This window comes from Phocoena sinus, chromosome 5, assembly GCF_008692025.1.
Source record: "Phocoena sinus isolate mPhoSin1 chromosome 5, mPhoSin1.pri, whole genome shotgun sequence".
In the NCBI taxonomy this organism is placed as follows: domain Eukaryota; kingdom Metazoa; phylum Chordata; class Mammalia; order Artiodactyla; family Phocoenidae; genus Phocoena; species Phocoena sinus.
This window is the reverse complement of record NC_045767.1, coordinates 103,651,223-103,672,454: the sequence shown is the minus strand read 5'-3', so window position 1 is coordinate 103,672,454 and position 21,232 is coordinate 103,651,223. Positions and strand designations below refer to the sequence as shown.

The 21,232-nt window shown below is 38.4% G+C and overlaps 1 protein-coding gene across 1 annotated transcript; it reads left to right on the top strand.

Annotated features, from left to right (window-relative positions):
• Positions 1–3,786: 3,786 nt before the first annotated feature.
• LOC116753987 (tripartite motif-containing protein 60-like) lies at positions 3,787–8,965 on the top strand. Its single transcript, XM_032631999.1, is given in 5 exon segments — positions 3,787–4,126; positions 4,129–4,442; positions 4,444–4,676; positions 8,084–8,218; positions 8,896–8,965. Coding segments are annotated over 5 exon segments (1,092 nt in total).
• The last annotated feature ends 12,267 nt before the right edge of the window (positions 8,966–21,232 follow it).

Below are 21,232 nucleotides of genomic sequence, written 5' to 3'. Positions count from 1 at the left end.
CTACATTATTGTTTCAATATCGTTGTAGTGTTGAAGACTTTCAAAAGGAAAAGTTAGAGAAACCTCTGGTGGCTGGTTTATTCTGTCCTGTCATTCCTAATTTCCAGGCAGAGTTATTCTCTCAAATAGTGGCTACTCAACCATCAGTACACTATTCCTTTTCCTTCTCACATTATCAGGCACCATTTTTTAACTTTTTCTGCTGTTCACATTTCACATAAAATGATGCTTGAACATAGTAAAATTGTCATGATTTCACATTTAATGCTGGATTTGTGCTTATAACCAAGGGGAAATTACCCCATTCTGACTCATCACTTCTACGCTATCTTATTTCAGAATTATTAAAATGTGAAAAAAATATGCATCTTAGAATTAATAAAATATGGTTGTATATACTAGTCATGCATTTTATCGTCCCTCCTTGCCCATTATAATCCAGCTCACTTTAGGAGAACATTGGGCGTAGAGTCCTGAAGGAACTTAAGCCAATTGGACTGTGTATGGCCTGCCTTCCTGAATATACATGCAGGTAATCCTCTTCCACAGGTAAATCACACTCCCCACCCCACCCTAGCTAACACTTACCTTGAGTAGGAATTACTTGCCAGATATTCTGGCCACTGTTATCTGCATGTGTGTGTTTGGACAGCAGCGTTTGTATGGTGTGTGTGAATGGTAGGAATGGGCTGGTAGAAGGTGGGTTTTCAAACACAGACTGACTCACAGCTCATGTCTCCTTTTCCTCTGATCTAGCAGGGCTCAGTATTTCTGAAACCCTTCTATGTTAGTGTCTCATCTGTATCAATATTATTCCCTTTGACTAGGTGACCCTTTCCTTACTTTTCCCTGGGTTGAATTGAGACTTTGTGGAAGGAGCTTGAGTCCCCTTCTCTGGTAAGGTTTGCTGTGCGTCAGGCACTGTGGTAAGTGCCTTCCACACAGTCACTGATTCTCAATTAAACCCTCACACCAACTATGAAATTAGTGCTGGGAGAGGAATTTCAACATAGGCCTTTGAAGTCTTTTATGTATGCCAAGAATGCAGGGCCCTGACTGCCCTTCAACCAGGCCATCTAATACCAGTTCATGTATAAATATTCTCAGTTGCACCTACAATGTCCTTTATAACTTTTTCTCTATATTCCCAGAGAAATTCAGATTAGATTTGGTTGTCTCTTCTCTTTAATTTTTTGTAATTGAACAGTCTCCCCACTTCTGTCTTTTATATAACATTGACATTTTTAATATTAATGTTTTTTAGGGTTTATTCATTTTGTATTCATTATTATTATTTATTTTTTAATAAAAAGCCCTTCTTGAATATCTACTACAGGCCAATGAGCAAGGTAGACTAAGAACCTACTTATCTTACTATTGATGGACAAAAGAGAAAATAACCAACAAACACACACATGAAGTAGACAATTTTAGATTATGATTGCATTCTATGAAAGAAAATAGAGGGGATAGCAAGAGAGTGCAGGGAGAGGAAGACAGTCAAACTATGTGAGTAGAAACTGTTTCCATGAGGAGATAGCATTTGAGAGAGGAGACCTGAAAGAAAACGCAGAGGTGTACAAAGATTCCTGTGGAGAATGCTTAACTCCATAGCAATGACCTCAGCATCGATGAAATAAAATTTATATTTTAAGGCAGGACAAGAAAATTTAAACATAAAATCCTCTTTCTGTGTTTGTTTGGGCCACCTCTCTCCCTCCCCAATGTGCAGGGTGCTTCTGCATTACACATAAACCAGAGCTCCTCAAAGATGGGACTGCCTGCTCAACATTTAAGGATCAATTGTTTTCCCGTTCATCTGACCCTAGCAACTTAACTTCTTAAAAGAATAGCATTCTTTCCCAACTCTGTAGGAGGTCATAGTGACTCGCTGCTCACTTTGGACATGCTTACCTGGACTATGTATCCTTCATGAACTTTATGTAAAGTATCAGTATGTCATTTCGATATATGATCCTTCTGTCTTGAAAATGTATATGACTTTGCTCTCCAACTTCTAACAGGTGGAACAATTCTTTCTGAGAGTCTGTCTCCCAGGTTATAATCCTCAGTTTGGCTCGAATAAAATTTCCCCTTTTTTCTTCTTAACTTGATTGTTAATTAAATTTTGTAATCACCATATTCAACCAAAAATAGTTAATTTTTGCTGCAGTGTACCAAGGAAGAAAGAAAGATAGGACTCAACCTCAAAGTGACTAGTCAGGATCAGTACTTAAGATTTTGTATATCATGTTGAGGAGTTGAGGTTTTAAAGTGCATTCAGACACTGAAAAAATTTAATCACTGGGAAGAGAGGATGTAAGTTGTCTATTCAATGGAAAATTTTGATTACTGAGTGGGAATGGATGCAAGGGAGCAAGAGTGGAAGCAGGCTGACCAGGTAGAAGGGTGGTACCATAACCAAGTGGAGAGCTGTTGGTGGCTTGGTCTAGGTTAGGCTTCTGTACTGCACTCATATATCTCACAAGGTAGCAGACTGCCCCCAAAATGTACAGAACAATAAATGAGTAGAAAAAGCAAGGAATATAGTGATTTATATCCCAGTGTACTACAAAATGAATGAAACCACTTCCATTTAAGTTAACCATTTGGATGAGCCTGCAGGTGATTTTTCTAAAACTTTAATACTTTGAAATAATGATAGATCCAAGGAACTTTTAAAGATAGTACAGAAGGGTCCCATGGACCCACTGTCTACATTCCCATGTTTCTTAACAATATTATATGAAAACCAAGAATTTGATATTGGTCAAATGAGTACGTATAGTTCTGTGACACTTATCACATGCAGATTCATGTAGCCACCACCAAATAGAGAACTATTCCATCTCTATGAAGTCTTATAGTCACAGCCATCACACTCCCACATCATACCAAAACCATGACACCCGCTTTTTGTAAAGTAGTATTTCAGAATAACATTCAAAGTTCATGACCCCTCATCTATAAGTATTTCATCATGTCTTTCCTAAGAATTGAATACTTTCTTATGTAGCTAAAGTGTAATTTTAGAATTCAAGAAGGTTAACTATGATACCCTTATCTAATAAATAGTGCATATTTCAGTTTTCCCCGTTGTCCCATACTATCCACTTTACAGCAGTTTTCCTGCCTATCTAGAATCAAAGCTTAAGATCATGAATTTCTCTTAGTTGTTTCTTTAGTCTCTTTTAATGTAGAACACTCCCCCATATTTTTTTCAGTGTCATTCTTGTTTATGCAGTGTTTAAGACCATTGAATGTTCCATGGTTTCAATTTTGGTGATTATTTCCCTGTGATTAGATTTGGGTAATGGTGGGGGGGGGCAGAACTGTTCCATATGTGCTGTTTTTCTTCCCATCGCAGGCCATCAATTTATCCATTCATTGGTCAGGAGGGGTTCTCTAGTCTCTACATTGTAAAGGCACCTATTTTGTCTCTCTACACATGAACTATAATTCTTAGAATAATATTTTGAGATTGTGTGAATGTATTATTTCCCATGAAATTTTACCTTACAGTATTTGCAGTCATTGATGATTCTTGCCTGAATTAATTATTATATTGTGATTGCCAGTCTAGGAAATTTTGAATTTAAAAGCTTTTCTCCCCCATAGGAATGATTGCTTTCTTGAACCTGTGGCTACTTACTTGTAGAAGAAACTCATTAATGTTAAATTTCGGTGGGCTAATTTGCAATAGCACTACAAGCAGTGAATCTCTCTTGCCCTTCAAGTTGAGGTAGGTGCAGGGGACTCAGAAAGACTTCTGTGGCTGTCATCAGCATGCCGGTCCAGTGCAACGTAAAGCTGGTCAATCTATGTTCTCTGGAGGAGGATATCCACTTCTCACTGGGTCTTGAGCTTGAGCAGGCCTTGCCAGAGGGAGCATTCTTATCCACGACTTTTGTTCTCAACTCAGTGGAGTTCGTGAGAGCCCTGGTACAGGCACAAGAGGTGTCTAGCTACCCCATCTGTGTGGATAACTCGAAAGATCCAGTAACCATCAACTGTGGGCACAGCTTCTGTTGCTCATGCATCAGTATGACTTGGAAGGACCTAGGTGATACCTTCCCCTGTCCCGTCTGCCATTTTTGGTTTGGAGACAAGAACATCAGGAGCAAACCCAGCTCAGTCATTTGACTGAAGTTGCTAATTTACTCCAGATCAGAAGGAGCACGTGGAAGGGGCAGGAAGAGAATTCTGTGTGTGAGAAGCACAATCAGTTTCTGACCCTTTTTTGTGGGAAGGACCTAGAGGTTTTATGTACACAGTGCTGTTTCTCCATTCAACACCAGAAACACTACAATTGCCCCATCATGAAAGCTGCCTCTCATCACAGGAAAATTCTAGAATGTACCATTGAGCCCTTGAAGAGTGATATGGAACAAGTTGAAAAAGTGATAACTCTGCAAGCCAGCCAATCAGTTGAACGTGAGAAACCAGGTTAAATGTAGGAGAGAAGAAATAAATTTTGAATGTGAGCAATTTAGACTGTTTCTACGGAATCAGCAAGAGGATATTCTTAGGCAGATGGAAGATGAAGAGATGGACATTTTAACAAAACTCTGTGAAAACTTTGTAACATTTACAGATCATGCTTTCATACTGAAACATCTGCTGAGGGAGGTAGGGGAATCTTGCCATGACATAAGAACAACCACTCTGCAGATGTGGTTAGACTATCCTTGCAAACTTTTTTGTTCTTTTTATTCATCTATAAACTCTGGCTAATGTTTTTTGTCAACTCAGCCAATTTATAAGCATGAAAGTTACCAGTATGGGAAGACATGGCAAAACTGAGTCCTGATCATTAACTTGTAATGAAATGTTATCTAAAAGAATAATTTGGAATGAGAAATATTAATTCAGATTATTGACAGTAAGAAGAAATTTGGTGTAAAGTCACAAAGTGAAGAAAAAAATACACTCACTGTTAGCTTTCATATATATGTCTAAAAACAAATTCACTCTGAAATTCAAAAATATAAAATTCCTTTAACACACTCAAGATCATTAACTATGAGTTTCAATATATCCCTGCACTTCTGGTTCACTTAAGAAAAATCAGAAAATACAGTTTAGTAAAAGAAAAAAAAGAATATTTACTGATAGTCTCACCACACAGAAATAACCATGATAAGCATTTGTTATCATTTTTTGGGACATTTTAAATGTAGATATATAGTCATGCATTGAAAAAAATTGCATACATAAATTTGCTTTTTTTTAATTTAAAATGAACATATTGCTTGTTAATAAATATATATGTGCAACATCATTTTCAATTCTTGCATGGTATATATGTGCCACTGTTTATTCCGTTTATCCATTATTGTTGGATAATTTGTTTTTCAGGACTCTTTCAGTTGCAAGGAACACAAAACTTAAACTGCCCCAGACCAAAAGATGAAAAGTCTTAGGCAGGCTGTCCTGTGTTGGCAAGATAGCTACCAGCAGTTCTGGAATAATATCCTTTCAACTCCAAGTTCAGCAGGTGGGGGGGAAAGCCATGCTTTCAAATGTTCTAGTTCTAGAGTTCACTCTAACTAGACCAATTTGGATTCAATCACTGTATGGAGAGGAGGAGCTGGGTGTAACCCGACAAAATCAGAGCGATCTTACCAGAATGAGGGAATATGAATGCTGATGGGCAAAAACAGCATCTGTCCACTCCAGACATTTTCAGTGTTTGCAACTATTTGCCTTCATGGACTATATACCCCAGGGACTATCCTTGAACATAAATCTTTAGAAACATGATTGATTATTTCCTTGGGATATATACTTAAAAGAGAAATTACCAGATCTAAGAGCATGGTAAATTTTTAATGAATTTTATACCTTTTGCCAAATTGCCTTTCAGAAAATGCTGCCAATTAACCTGTGCTTTAGAAAATAGGAAGTTCTGTGGAAATTTCTCTCTCACTTTTTTTTCTTAAAGCTTAGACATATATTTATGGCTTTAAAATATTGCCAGCTCAATTATATAGAATGAAAGTATTCTGTACATTGAAAAACAACTCAAACAAGTAAAAAGTTTCCTCATATCCTTACTATTACTGCTAGGCAAAAATTTTATCTTTTTTTACTTTGTATTTATATTAATTACTCCTAAAAAAATTTATATACATATATCTATTGGTATTTTTATTCTGTAAATTTTCTGCTAATGTCCTTAGGCATTTATCTATTAGAGTATTGTCTTATTCATTTATAAAAGTTGTCATGTATTCACCCTTAATCTTTGTCCTATATGTTGCATTTACCTCTTAACTTGGTTAGGAGCTAATAAAGTTTAGAGTATATAATATAGAGGCCTGGTTTGTTGCCCACGTTTAAAGCCTGTTTCCACCACTTTGTTTTGTGTCTTTGGGCAAGTTCTATAACCCCGCCTCTGCCTAAGTTTCCTTTTTGGGAAATGGAGATCATAAATAGTATTTATTTCACAGAATTGCTGTGAGGATTAAATGAAATAATGCATCTGAATAACTGAGGACAGTGTCTGGTATATAGTGATCAATTTTAGATATTATTTTTGTTTGTGTTGTTTTTCAGTGTATAGAAGATTTACATTTTATGTAATTGAATCTAGCAATCTTTCTTTTAAGCCTTCAATGTGTCTAAGCTTTAAAAAAAAAAAAGATAATTATCCAAAGCACAGATTAATTGGCAAGAATTTACTTTGTATAATTGCTAATCTGGGGACTTCTCTGGTGGCGCAGTGGTTAAGAATCTGCCTGCCAATGCAGGGGACACGGGTTAGATCCCTTGTCTGGGAAGGCCCCACTTGCCGTGGAGCAACTAAGCCCATGCACCACAACTACTGAGCCTGCACTCTAGAGCCCGTGAGCTGCAACTACTCAGCCTGTGTGCCACAACTACTGAGGCCCGTGCGCCTAGAGCCCACGCTCCGCAGCAAGAGAAGCCACCGCAACGAGAAGCCCATGCACCACAGCGAAGAGTAGCCCCTGCTCGCTGCAACTAGAGAAAGACCACGCACAGCAACAAAGACCCAACACAGCCAAAAATAAATAATTTTTTTAAAATTCATTTAAAAAAATTGGTAATCTGTACAGGCTTAGAGAAAAACAATCTATCTGGTAATTAATACCACTGAATTATACACTTAAAAATAGTTAAAATAGTAAATTTTATATTATAAATACTTTTGTATAATTTTTAAAAATTAATAATGTAATATTCCAAAACCCATTGAATTGTACACCTAAGTGAGTGAATTATATGGTATGTGAATTTATATCTCAATAATGCTGCTTTCTTTAAAAGCCTAGCTGGAAAAGTAATGTCCACTTAGAATATGACAAATTTCCCTTCTCTTTCCAAATGAAGGCACTATGACAATAAGAATTGCTTTGCATTTTTATTCATTCATTTGACAAATATTTACTGAGTACCTATTTTAGGCCAAGCACTGTGCCAGCCCCTGGGGATTCATTGGAGACCAAAACAGTCATGGAGATTATTATAGTAAAGGTATGGGGGCCAGACATTAAAAAATTCACCCAAATGAATATTTAATTACAAGTCCAAGATGTGCTTCTTGGAAAACTGAAGATTACCGTATAATGGGACAATAATTTAGACTAGGGGTCAGGAAAGCCCTCTTTGAGGCAATCAAGCTAAGGCTTAAGGGAAGACTAGGACTTATGCTGGAGAATTTCCCAATGAATTCCATGAACATACTATAGTAAATAACAAACAGCCTATAGCAACATTAAATTTTAGGGGAACAGCTACAACAAAAACAAACACCCTACCAATTTTCCTAACAAGACATTTAAACCTACTCAGTTCTTACACTGATAAATGATGCTGGGATGCAGTAAATGTTCTATGCCAGCACTTCTTAGACTTTGCTGTGCCTATAAATTTTCCTGAGGATCATCTAGAATGCAGATTCTGATTCAGTAGGTCTGGGCCAGGCCCTGAGATCCAGATGTGGCCGTGCTGCCTGGCAGAGCACCACATTTAACTAAGGAAAACAGACATTGCAATTAAATAGATGCAGCAGCTTTCCTGAATTATCTTGTGAACTCTCTCTTGAACTGTTTATTTTCAGTTCAAGCAAGTTTGCTGCTGTTGGATTTCGTAAAGCTTTGACTGAAGAACTGGCTGCCTTAGAAAAAACTGGAGTCAAAACATGTCTCTGCCCTAATTTCATAAATACTGGCTTCATCAAAAACCCAAGAACCAGGTAAGTTGAGACAGAAATGGACAAAAAAAGATTGGGGATTGCTATGAATATCAACAATTCTGTGGGGTTTCCTAAGTATTTTAATCATTGAAACACCTGATATTCAAGGCCTTTACCTCATCTCAGTTTCAGCTTCTGTAGACTGGGAAAATAGGTGGAGAGACAGACAGAGGGAGAGAATGTATATAATTATAGATATGAATGACACAGTGAAGTTGCTAATCCTTCATTTAGTTCTGGTGATTCTCAGACTTAAGTGTACATACATTTCTCCGGGAGCGCTTGGGAACCATGTAGGGGTCCCACCCCACAGAGATGTTGATTTATTCGCTTTGGTTGGGATTCAGTAGTGGTGGGGAAGGGAGCCTGGAACTCTGTATGTTTAACAAGCCTCATAGGTAATTCTGATAGAGGTGACCCAGGACCACAATGTAAAAAAAGGCCTTTCCTTTGGTAATCTAGAGATTATCCTCCAAAATAAGTAGCAGACCATAGTCTGTCCTTGGTTAAAAAATAAAATTACAAAGGATCGGTGCTGAGGTTTATTTTTAATGTTTCCTCTGGGAATAGCTTTAACATTTTTGTAAACATGATGCATACTTTTAAAAAAGAATTCCAACATACACAAAAATACAAATAAAGTTTCTTTTTAAACTTCCTTAAAACCCTCTATCCAGTGGAAACTACTTTCAACATTTTGAAGAACATCGATTTGGTCATCTCTTTATGTACAGATTAAATGTATAATTTCATATAATTAGCATATATTACATATGGGATTCTGGAAGCAGTAAGTAAACTGCTTGCTTCACTAAGCATTATGATTATAGATAACAATACTGTATTAAAAAGTTCAAAGTTGCTAAGAAGATAGATCTTTTTCTTTTTTAACATCTTTCTTGCAGTATAATTGCTTTACAAGGTTGTGTTAGTTTCTGCTGTATAACAAAGTGAATCACCTATATGTATACATATATCCCCATATCCCCTCCCTCTTGCATCTCCCTCCCACCCTCCCTCTCTCACCCCTCTAGGTGGTCACAAAGCACGGAGCTGATCTCCCTGTACTATGCGGCTGCTTCCTACTAGCTATCTATTTTACATTTGGTAGTGTATATATGTCAATGCTACTCTCTCACTTTGTCCTAGCTTACCCTTCCCCCTCCCCGTGTCCTCAAGTCCATTCTCTACATCTTTATTCCTGTCCTGCTCCTAGGTTCATCAGAACCATTTTTTTTTTTTAGAGTCCACATATATGTGTTAGCATATGTTATTTGTTTTTCTCTTTCTGACTTTACTCTGTATGACAGACTCTAGGTCCATCCACCTCACTACAAATAACTCAATTTCGTTTCTTTTTATGGCTGAGAAATATTCCATTGTATGTGTGTGCCATATCTTCTTTATCCATTCATCTGTCGATGGACACTTAGGTTGCTTCCATGTCCTGGTTATTGTAAATAGTGCTGCAATGAACACTGTGGTACCTGACTCTTTATGAATATGGTTTTCTCAGGTATATGCCCAGTAGTGGGATTGCTGGGTCGTATGGTAGTTCTGTGTTTACTTTTGTTTGTTTGTTTGTTTTTTGCAGTACGTGGGCCTCTCGCTGTTGTGGCCTCTCCCGTTGCGGAGCACAGGCTCCGGACACACAGGCTTAGCAGCCATGGCTCACGGGCCTAGCCACTCCGTGTCATGTGGGACCTTCCCGGACGGGGGCACGAACTTGTGTCCCCCGCATCAGCAGGCGGACTCTCAACCACTGCGCCACCAGGGAAGCCCCTATGTTTAGATTTTTAAGGAACCTCCATACTGTTCTCCATAGTGGCTTTATCAATTTACATTCCCACCAATAGTACAAGAGGGTTCCCTCTTCTCCACACCTTCTCCAGCATTTATTGTTTGTTTATTTTTTAATGATGGCCATTCTGACTGGTGTGAGATGATACCTCATTGTAGTTTTGATTTGCATTTCTCTAATGATTAGTGATGTTGAGAATCCTTTCATGCGTTTGTTGGCCATCTGTATATCTTCCTTGGAGAAATGTCTGTTTAGGTCTTCTGCCCATTTTTTGATTGGGTTGTTTGTTTTTTTGAGATTGAGCTGCATGAGCTGCTTGTATATTTTGCAGATTAATCCTTTCTGAGTTGCTTCATTTGCAAATATTTTCTCCCATTCTGAGGGTTGTCCTTTCATCTTATTTATGGTTTCCTTTGCTGTGCAAAAGCTTTTAAGTTTCATTAGATCCCATTTGTTTATTTTTGTTTTTATTTCCATTTTTGTAGGAGGTGGGTCAAAAAGGATCTTGCTGTGAGTTATGTCACAGAGTATTCTGCCTATGTTTTCCTCTAAGAGTTTTATAGTGTCTGGCCCTACATTTAGGTCTTTAATCCATTTTGAGTTTATTTTTGTGTATGGTGTTAAGGAGTGTTCTAATTTCATTCCTTTGCATGTAGCTGTCCAGTTTTTCCAGCACCACTTATTGCAGAAGCTGTCTTTTCTCCATTCTATACTCTTGCCTCCTTTATCAATGGTAAGGTGACCATATGTGCATGGGTTTATCTCTGGGCTTTATATCCTGTTCCATTGATCTATATTTCTGTTTTGGTGCCAGTACCCTGCTGTCTTGATTACTGTAGCTTTGTAGTATAGTCTGAAGTCAGGGAGCCTGATTTCTCCAGCTCCGTTTTTCTTTCACAAGATTGCTTTGGCTATTTGGGGTCTTTTGTGTTTCCATACAAATTGTGAAATTTTTGTTCTAGTTCTGTGAAAAATGCCATTGGTACTTTGATAGGGATTGCATTGAATCTGTAGATTGCTTTGGGTAGTATAGTCATTTTCACAATTTTGATTCTCCCAATCCAAGAACGTGGTATATCTCTCCATCTGTTTGTATTGTCTTTAATTTCTTTCATCAGTGTCTCATAGTTTTCTGCATACAGGTCTTTTGTCTCCTTAGGTAACTTTATTCCTAGGTATTTTATTCTTTTTGTTGCAGTGGTAAATGGGAATGTTTCCTTAATTTCTCATTCAGATTTTTCATCATTAGTGAATAGGAATGCAAGAGATTACTGCATTAATTTTATATCCTGCTACTTTACCAAATTCGTTGATTAGCTCTAGTAGTTTTCTGGTAGCATCTTTAGGATTCTCTATGTATAGTATCATGTCATCTGCAAACAGTGACAGTTTTACTTCTTTTCTGATTTGGATTCCTTTTACTTCTTTTTCTTCTCTGATTGCTGTGGCTAAAACTTCCAAAACTATGTTGAATAATAGTGGTGAGAGTGGGCAACCTTGTCTTTTTCTTGATCTTAGAGGAAATGGTTTCAGTTTTTCACCATTGAGAACAATGTTGGCTGTGCATTTGTCATATATGGCCTTTATTATATTGAGGTAAGTTCCCTCTATGCCTACTTTCTGGAGAGTTTTTATCATAAATGGGTGTTGAATTTTGTCAAAAGCTTTTTCTGCATCTATTGAGATGATCATATGGTTTTTATCCTTCAATTTGTTAATATAGTGTATCGCATTGATTGATTTGCGTATATTGAAGACTGCTTGCATTCCTGGGATAAACCCCACTTAGTCATGGTGTATGATCCTTTTAATGTGCTGTTGGATTCTTTTTGCTAGTATTTTGTTGAGGATTTTTGCATCTATGTTCATCAGAGATATTCACCCATAGTGTTGTTTTTTTGTGTGTGACATCTTTGTCTGGTTTTGGTATCAGGGTGATGGTGGCCTCATAGAATGAGTTTGGGAGCGTTCCTCCCTCTGCTATATTTTGGAAGAGTTTGAGACGGATAGGTGTTAGCTCTTCTCTAAATGTTTGATAGAATTCCCCTGTGAAGCCATCTGGTCCTGGGCTTTTGTTTGTTGGAAGATTTTTAATGACAGTTTCGATTTCAGTGCTTTTGATTGGTCTGTTTATACTTTCTGTTTCTTCCTAGTTCAGTCTCGGAAGGTTGTGCTTTTCTAAGAACTTGTCCATTTCTTCCAGGTTGTCCATTTTATTGGCATATAGTTACTTGTAGTAATCTCTTATGATCGTTTGTATGTCTGCAGTGTCAGTTGTTATTTCTCCTTTTTCATTTCTAATTCTGTTGATTTGAGTCTTTTCCCTTTTTTTCTTGATGAGTCTGGCTAATGATTATTCAATTTGTTTATCTTCTCAAAGAACCAGCTTTTAGTTTTATATATCTTTGCTATTGTGCCCTTCATTTTTTTTCTTTTAACAGACCCATCTCCTTTTTATTTACTTATTTATTTATAAGTTATTTATTTATTTATTTTTGACTGCGTTGGGTCTTCGTTGCCGTGCGCAGGCTTTCTCTAGTTGTAGCAAGCAGGGGCTACTCTTTGTTGTGGTATGCAGGGTTCTCATTGTGTTGGCTTTTCTTGTTGCAGAGCACGGGCTCCAGGTGCATGGGTTTTAATAGTTGTGGCACACAGGCTCAGTAGTTGTGGCTTGTAGGCTGTAGATCGCAGGCTCAGTAGTTGTGGTGCACAGGCTTAGTTACTCCACGGCATGTGGTATATTCCCAGACCAGGGCTTGAACCCATGTCCCTAGCCTTGGCAGGTGAATTATTAACCACTAGGCCACCGGGGAAGTCCTGTGTCCTTCACTTTTTCATTTATTTCTGATCTGATTTTTATGATTTCAATCCTCTGCTAACTTTGGGGTTTTTTGTTCTTCTTTCTCTAATTGCTTTAGGTATAAGGTTAGATTGTTTATTTGAGATTTTTCTTGTTTCTTGAAGTAGGATTGTATTGCTATAAACTTCCTCTTAGAACTGCTTTTGCTGCATCCCATAGGTTTTGGGTCCTCATGTTTTCATTGTCATTTGTTTCTAGGTATTTATTGATTTCCTCTTAGATTTCTTCAGTGATCTCTTGGTTATTTAGTATTGTATTGTTTAGGCTCCATGTGTTTGTATTTTTTACAGATTTGTTCCTGTAATTGATATCTAGTCTCATAGCATTGTGATTGGAAAAGATACTTGATATGATTTCAGTTTTCTTAAATTTACCAAGGCTTGATTTGTGACCCAAGATATGATCTCTCCTGGAGAATGTTCCATGAGCACTTGAAAAGAAAATGTATTCTGTTATTTTTGGATGGAACATCCTATAAATATCAATTAACTCCATCTTGTTTAATGTATCACTTAAAGCTTGTGTTTCCTTATTTATTTGCATTTTGGATGATTTGTCCATTGGTGAAAGTGGGGTGTTAAAGTCCCCTACTATGATTGTGTTACTGTCGAGGTCCCCTTTTATGGCTGTTATCATTTGTCTTATGTATTGAGGTGCTCCTATGTTGGGTGCAGTTTACAATTGTTGTATCTTCTTCTTGGATTGATTCCTTGATCATTATGTGGTGTCCTTCCTTGTCTCTTGTAACATTCTTTTAAAGTCTATTTTGTCAATATGAGAATTGCTACTCCAGCTTTCTTTTGATTTCCATTTGCATGGCATATCTTTTCATCCTCTCACTTTCAGTCTGTATGTGTTCCTAGGTCTGAAGTTGGTCTCTTGTAGGCAGCATATATAAAGGTCTTGCTTTTTATCCATTCAGCTAGTCTGTGTCTTTTGGTTGGAGCATTTAATCCATTTACATTTAAGGTAATTTTCAATATGTATGTTTCTATTACCATTTTCTTAATTGTTTTGGGTTTGTTATTGTAGGTCTTTTCCTTCTCTTGTGTTTCCTGCCTAGAAAAGTTCCTTTAGCATTTTTTGTAAAGCTTGTTTGTGGTGCTGAATTCTCTTAGCTTTTGCTTGTCTGTAAAGATTTTAATTTCTCCATCATATCTGAATGACATCCTTGCTGGGTAGAGTAATCTTGATTGTAGGTTTTTCCCTTTCATCACTTTATGCCACTTCCCTCTGGCTTGCAGAGTTTCTGCTGAAAGATCAGCTGTTAACCTTATGGGGATTCCCTTGTGTGTTATTTGTTGTTTTTCCCTTGCTGCTTTTAGTATTGTTTCTTTGTATTTAATTTTTGACAGTTTGATTAATATGTGTCTTGGCGTGTTTCTCCTTGGATTTATCCTGTATGGGACTCTCTGTTCTTCCTGGACTTGATCGACTATTTCCTTTCCCATATTAGGGAAGTTTTCAACTATAATCTCTTCAAATATTTTCTCAGTCCCTTTCTTTTTCTCTTCTTCCTCTGGGACCCCTATAATTCGAATGTTGGTGCATTGAATTTTTCCCAGAGGTCCCTAAGACTGTTCTCAATTCTTTTTCTTTAAGATGCTCTGTGGTTGTTATTTCCACTATTTTATCTTCCAGGTCACTTATCTGTTCTTCTGCCTCAGTTATTCTGCTATTGATTCCTTCTAGAGAATTTTTCATCGCATTTGTTTTGTTGTTAATCATTTTTTGTTTGCTCTTTAGTCCTTCTAGGTCCTTGTTAAATGTTTCTTGTATTTTTTCCATTCTATTTCCAAGATTTTGGATCATCTTTACTATCATTACTCTGAATTCTTTTTCAGGTAGCCTGACTATTTCCCCTTCATTTGTTTGGTCTGTTGGGTTTTAACCTTGCTCCTTCATCTGCTATGTGTTTCTCTGTCTTCCCATTTTGCTTAACTTACTGTGTTTGGGGTCTCCTTTTTGCAGGCTGCAGGTTCATAATTCCCATTTTTTTTGGTGTCTGCCCCCAGTGGCTAAGGTTGATTGGTTCAGTGGGTTGTGTAGGCTTCCTTGTGGAGGGGACTGGTGCCTGAGGCTAGATTTGTCTTTCTGGTGAGTAGGACTGTGTCTGTTGGTGTGTTTTGGGGTGTCTGTGAACTTCTTATGATTTTAGGCAGCCTCTCTGCTAATGGGTGAGGTTGTGTTCCTGTCTTGCTAGTTGTTTGACATGGGGTGTCCAGCACTGGAGCTTGCTGGTTATTGTGTGGAGCTTGGTCTTAGCGTTGAGATGGAGATCTCTGGGAGAGCTCTCACCAATTGATATTACATGGGGCCAGCAGGTCTCTGGTGGTCCAATGTCCTGAACTCAGCTCTCCCACTTTGGAGGCTCAGGCCTGTCAGCCACATGGCTCAGAAGGGAGAAAAAAAAGAAAGAAGAAAAATAAATAAAATAAAGTTATTAAAATAAAAAATTTTTTAAATATTATTAAAATAAAAAAATTTAGGCGGGGTTCCCTGGTGGCGCAGTGGTTGAGAGTCCGCCTGCCGATGCAGGGAACACGGGTTCATGCCCCGGTACAGGAGGATCCCGTATGCCACAGAGCAGCTGGGCCTGTGAGCCATGGCTGCTGAGCCTGCGCGTCCGGAGCCTGTGCTCCACAACGGGAGAGGCCACAACAGTGAGAAGCCTGCGTACCACAAAAAAAAAAAAAAAAAATTTTTAAAAGTAAAAAAATAATAAAAGAGAGCAACAAAACCAATAAACAAATCCAACAATGATGACAGGTGCTAAAAACTATACTAAGATACACATAAAAATCAGAAACTAGTCAGTCGCATACAGCAAACCCCAAGTCTACAGTTGCTCCCAAAGTCTACCACCTCAATTTTGGGATGATTCATTGTTCAGGTATTCCACCGATGCAGGGTACATCAAGATGATTGTGGGTATTTAATCCACTGCTCTGGAGGCTGCACAGAGAAATTTTCCTTTTTATTCTTTGTTCGCGCAGCTCCTGGGTGTCAGCTTTAGATTTGGCCCCGCCTCTGTGTGTAGGTCACCCTCTGGCGTCTGTTCTTCACCCAGACAGGACTTGGTTAAAGGAGCGGCTGATTAGGGCGCTCTGGATCACTCAGGACGGGGCGGGGGAAGGAGGGGTACAGAATGCGGGGCAAGCCTGCGGCGGCAGAGGCCAGCGTGACACTGCAACAGCCTGAGGCGCGCCATGTGTTCTCCAAGGGAAGTTCTCCCTGGATCACGGGACCCTGGCAGTGGCGGACTGCACAGGCTCCCAGGGGGGTGTGGATAGTGACCTGTGCTCGCACACAGGCTTCTTGGTGACTGCAGCAGCAGCCTTAGTGTTTCATGCCCATCTCTTGTGTTTGCCCTGATAGCCACGGCTCACGCCCTTCCCTGGAGCTTGTTTAGGTGGTGCTCTGAATCCCCTCTCCTCAGGCAACCTGAAACAATGGTCTCTTGCCTCTTAGGCAGTTCCACACTTCCCCCCCCCCCCCCGGACTCCCTCCCTGCTAGCTGTGATGCACTAGCCCCTTCAGGCTGTGTTCACACAGCCAACCCCAGTCCTCTCCCTGGGATCTGACCTCTGAAGCCCAAGCCTGAGCTCCCAGCCCCGCCTGCCCCGGCGGGTGAACAGACAAGCCTCTCAGGCTGGTGAGTGCTGGTCGGCACCGATCCTCTGTGCGGGAATGTCTCCGCTTTGCCTTCTGCACCCCTGTTGCTGTGCTCTCCTCCGAGGCTCCGAAGCTTCCCACCCCCCCACCCCCCATCTCCACCAGTGAAGGGGCTGCCTAGTGTGTGGAAACTTTTCCTCCTTCACAGCTCCCTCCCAGAGGTGCAGGTCCCATCCTTATTCTTTTCCCTCTGTTTTTTCTTTTTTCTTTTGCCCTACCCTAGGTACATGGGGAGTATCTTGATGTCTGAGGTCTTCTGCAAGCATTCAGTAGGTGTTCTGTAGGAACTGTTCCACACGTAGATGTATTTTTGATGTATTGGTGGGGAGGAAGGTGATCTCCACATCTTACTCCTCCGCCATCTTGAAGGTCCTCCAAGAAGATAGATCTTAATTGTTCCCATCACAAAACAGAAATAACCATGTAATGTGATAGAGGTGTTAGCTAATGCTAAGGTGGCAATCATATTGCAATATATAAATGTATCAAATCAACTGGTTGTACACCTTAAACTTATATCATATGATATGTCAGTTGTATCTCAATAAGTATTATTTAATTAGTTAATTAATTTTAAAAAGAGTTCACTAAAACTGAAAGATGTTATCTAAGGAGGAAGAGAGTACCATCCCCAAGGATAAAATTTGCCAATATTTAGACACTAAAATAATATATTTGAGTCAAATTTTTCACTAAGACTGTCTTGCAGCAGTTAAAAACACATTATATTGAATATGTTTTTTAATTATTATCGAATTTTTTACCCTTGCCCCCAGAAGAATCCGGCACAAAGCTAACCTTCATGTGGGCAAGGGTGCCCTCTCCTGGCAAAGCTTTACTAGTGCAATTAAAAAATCATTGGGACGCTTGCTGTGGGGGGTGGGGAGGGGAAGTATAAATAGAAGTTGGCCTGATTCTAGCCTAATCACAGGAATATAACCTGGCTAAGAACGGGTCTGGGGCTTGTCCTGCCACACGAAGCCCTTTGAAGATAAGCTGATATTAGAGTGGATGCCAAAGGTGAAGTTAGTTTTAATATAGAAACTTAGTTTTAATTAGAGAACAGAAAAATTCTTACTTTAGTTTATATTTTGGACCCTATATAAAATCTGTAATTTTCTTAAACCTCACAACAATACTTTGCTTAGAGAGATAAAGTAACTTGACTTAAATTGGCAGAACTGAGATTCAGACTAAACTTTCCTTTTACACAGAGGGATAGCCTTTGAGGAAAAAGGAAACAACCTCTAGATGACCAATTCAAAATAATTTATATTATATTAATGTTGGAACTTAAATTCTCTTTTAAAGCACCTCAAAGATGTAGTTCATTGGTTATATTTACACATCTAACCAACTGCAAAGAAATTGGTTTACTGTGTTATAATGCAGCATAATTATATAATGAGTTTATTGGAGTTAAGTATAATCAGGTACTCCAAGTAATTTGTTTGACAGCTAAAAGTTATTTTTGTTAAATAAACTTGGATATCAAGAAATCATCTTATTAAAAGCATTTATTAAAAGCCTACTAGATACCAGGTACCCTACTAGGGTACCTAACATAAATTACCTCTAATCTTTAAAACAAGAGGTCCAGATTTGGACCCACACCATAGTTTGCCTACCCCAGCTCTAATCCTTATAACAATCTGCAAGATAAGTTTTACTATGCTCATTTTATGGAGAAAGAAACTGAAACTTGGAGAAATTAAGAAAATTGCCCAAGGTCACACAGTCCCAGAGCTGCAGACTAGAATTCTTACCTAGGTCCCTGACTCCAAAAGCCTCATTATTCCTAGCTTTATTTTATTTTAGTTAGTTAGTTAGTTAGTTAGTTATGGCTGCTTTGGGTCTTCGTTGCTGCACGTAGGCTTTCTCTAGTTGCGGCAAACGGGGGCTACTCTTCATTGCAGTGCGTGGGCTTCTCATTGCGGTGGCTTCTCTTGTTGTGGAGCATGGAGTCTGGGCGCACGGGCTTCAGTAGTTGTGGCACGTAGGTTCAGTAGTTGTGGTGCATGGGCTTAGTTGCACCGCAGCATGTGGGATCTTACTGGCCCAGGGTTCGAACCCACGTCCCCTGCATTGGCAGGTGTATTCATAACCACTGCACCACCAAGGAAGTCCCTTCTAGTTTTATTTTTTTAACATAATTTTTTAAAATAAATTTACTTTTTTATTTTTGGCAGGGTTGGGTCTTTGTTGCTGCACATGGGCTTTCTCTAGTTGTGGTGAGCGGGGGCTACTCTTCCTTGCAGTGTGTGGGCTTCTCATTGCAGTGGCTTCTCTTTGTTGTGGAGCACGGGCTCTAGGCATGTGGGCTTCAGTAGTTGTAGCACACTGGCTCAGTAGTTGTGGCTCGCAGGCTCTAGAGTGCAGGCTTAATAGTTGTGGCACACGGGCTTAGTTGCTCCGCAGCACGTGGGATCTTCCCAGACCAGGGCTCAAACCCGTGTCCCCTGCATTGGCAGGCGGATTCTTAACCACTGCACCACCAGGGAAGTCCTTAATTTCTTTTTTTAATTGAAATGTAGCTGATGAACAATATTATGTTAGTTTCAGGTGTACTATATTGTGATTTGACATTTACATACATTATGAAATGATCATCATGATAAGTCTAGTAACCATTTGTCCCTATACAAAGGGTATAGGGATCATATTCCTTATGCTGTATATTACATCGGTATGTCTTATTTATTTTATAACTGGAGGTTTGTCCAGTTCACCTATTTTGTCCCCACTCCTTCCCCCTCCCCTCTGGCAACCACTTATTTGTTCTCTGTATCTATGAGTCTGTTTTCATTTTATTTAGTTTATTTGTTTGTTTGTTTTTTTAGATTCCACATATAAGTGAAATAATATGGGATTTGTCTTTCTTTGTCTGACTTATTTCACTTAGCATAATACTCTCTAGATCCATTCATGCTGTTGCAAATAGCAAGATTTTTTTAAGGGCTGAGTAATATTCTGTTGTGTATATATATATATACCACATTTTCTTTATCCCCTCATCTATTGATGGACACTTTGATTACTTCCATATCTTGGCTATTGTAAATAATGCTGCAATGAACGTTGGTGTGTACTGTTATTGATTTCTAATTTCATCCCACTGTGGTCGAAGAACATACTTCTTATGATTTCAATATTTTTAAATTTAATGAGATTTGTTTTGTGGCCTAATATATGGTCTGTCCTGGAGAATGTTTCTTGTGCCCTTAAGAAGAATACATATTCTACTGTTGTTGGATTAAGTGTTCTATAGATGCTCTTAGGTCCAGTTGATTTATGCTGTTGTTCAAGTTTTATATTTCCTTGCTGATCTTCTGTCTAGCTGTTCAGTCCATTGTTGAAAGTGGGATTAATGTCTCCAACTCTTACTTTTAAACTGTCCATATTTCCCTTCAATTTGGTTATTTTTTGCTTCATCTGTTTTGGGGCTCCATTATTAGATATACCAACAATTTTTAATTAAGTGCTTTTCCCTTAAATAAGTTATTTTTTTCTTTTCTGTTAGTGTATAAATAATGTAGCATAAGCTGGATTTATTAAATAACAAAAATTGTATGTTCTGATTCATCCTCTTAAAACGCCTACTCTCCTATATGTAATATACATAACAAAATTTATTTTCTCTAAAAATTTAGCTTTTGTGTGTGTGCTACAGAAAGATATTAGTTTTCATTGGCTAGTACTGTAAAAAAAGATGTTATATAAGAAGGTGACAAGTAACATTTGTATAGTATAACTGTATAAGTATTTATATGTACATTTCCCATTTAACCATCATGTTACCCACAGAGTGCTAAAGCTGGCTTATATTCATTCAGTGACACCATGTTGGTAGCTTGAAATTGGCTATTTTGGTTGGAGTATTTATACCATAGAAACTGGAAAATGCTACAAAACTGGTAATTCTGTCCCCAGGAGAGCCAGTTGTTACACATTTACCAGCATACCACTGCATTATCTCCATTTTTCATATTAAACATAAAAACAAAAACCTGAGCTTTAAAGAGTAGAGATGTCATCCCCAAAATTATTCAGCTACTTAAGTGGTAAAATTAGATAATCAAACACAGTTCTTCTACCTGAAAGTACTCTTTCTCCCTAAGTATTCTTATGATCCTACATGGATTCTTCTTCTCAACCCCAGCAGATTGGCCTGAAGTGATTTTGTATAGTTTCTACAAAATCCGTTACCTACATTTATTTAATAGGATTTACAACTCTTGTTAAAATTAGACTATCAGGGAATAAAATATTTCCATGTACTGATATTTTAATGATTAAGATTTTAGTCTGCCAAGAAATTGAATTTTTTCTGGAAGACTTTTCTTTTGATCTTTTTAATATCGTGATATTGGACAGCCTTTAAGTTTAATGAAAATTCTTCTGACAGAGGCTAAGACCTTAGGTAAAGAGATCAAGTAACTAAGGAAAGTTCAGTAAATGCAACACCATTTGATTGGTAGGTTAGCAAGGCCACAGTGTGAATTCGAGAGAGTATGCTATACTGTTTACACAGGCGTTTGTGAGCTTTGATGGAGCTTGGGAATATTGAAGTCTGGTAGTGGTATGCTTGAAAGTGAATTTCCCTCTGAACACTTTTCAAGGCACAAGCATCCTTCAGCTTCTAGAGTCACCCTCCTCAACACCCATTACCTTCTTATCC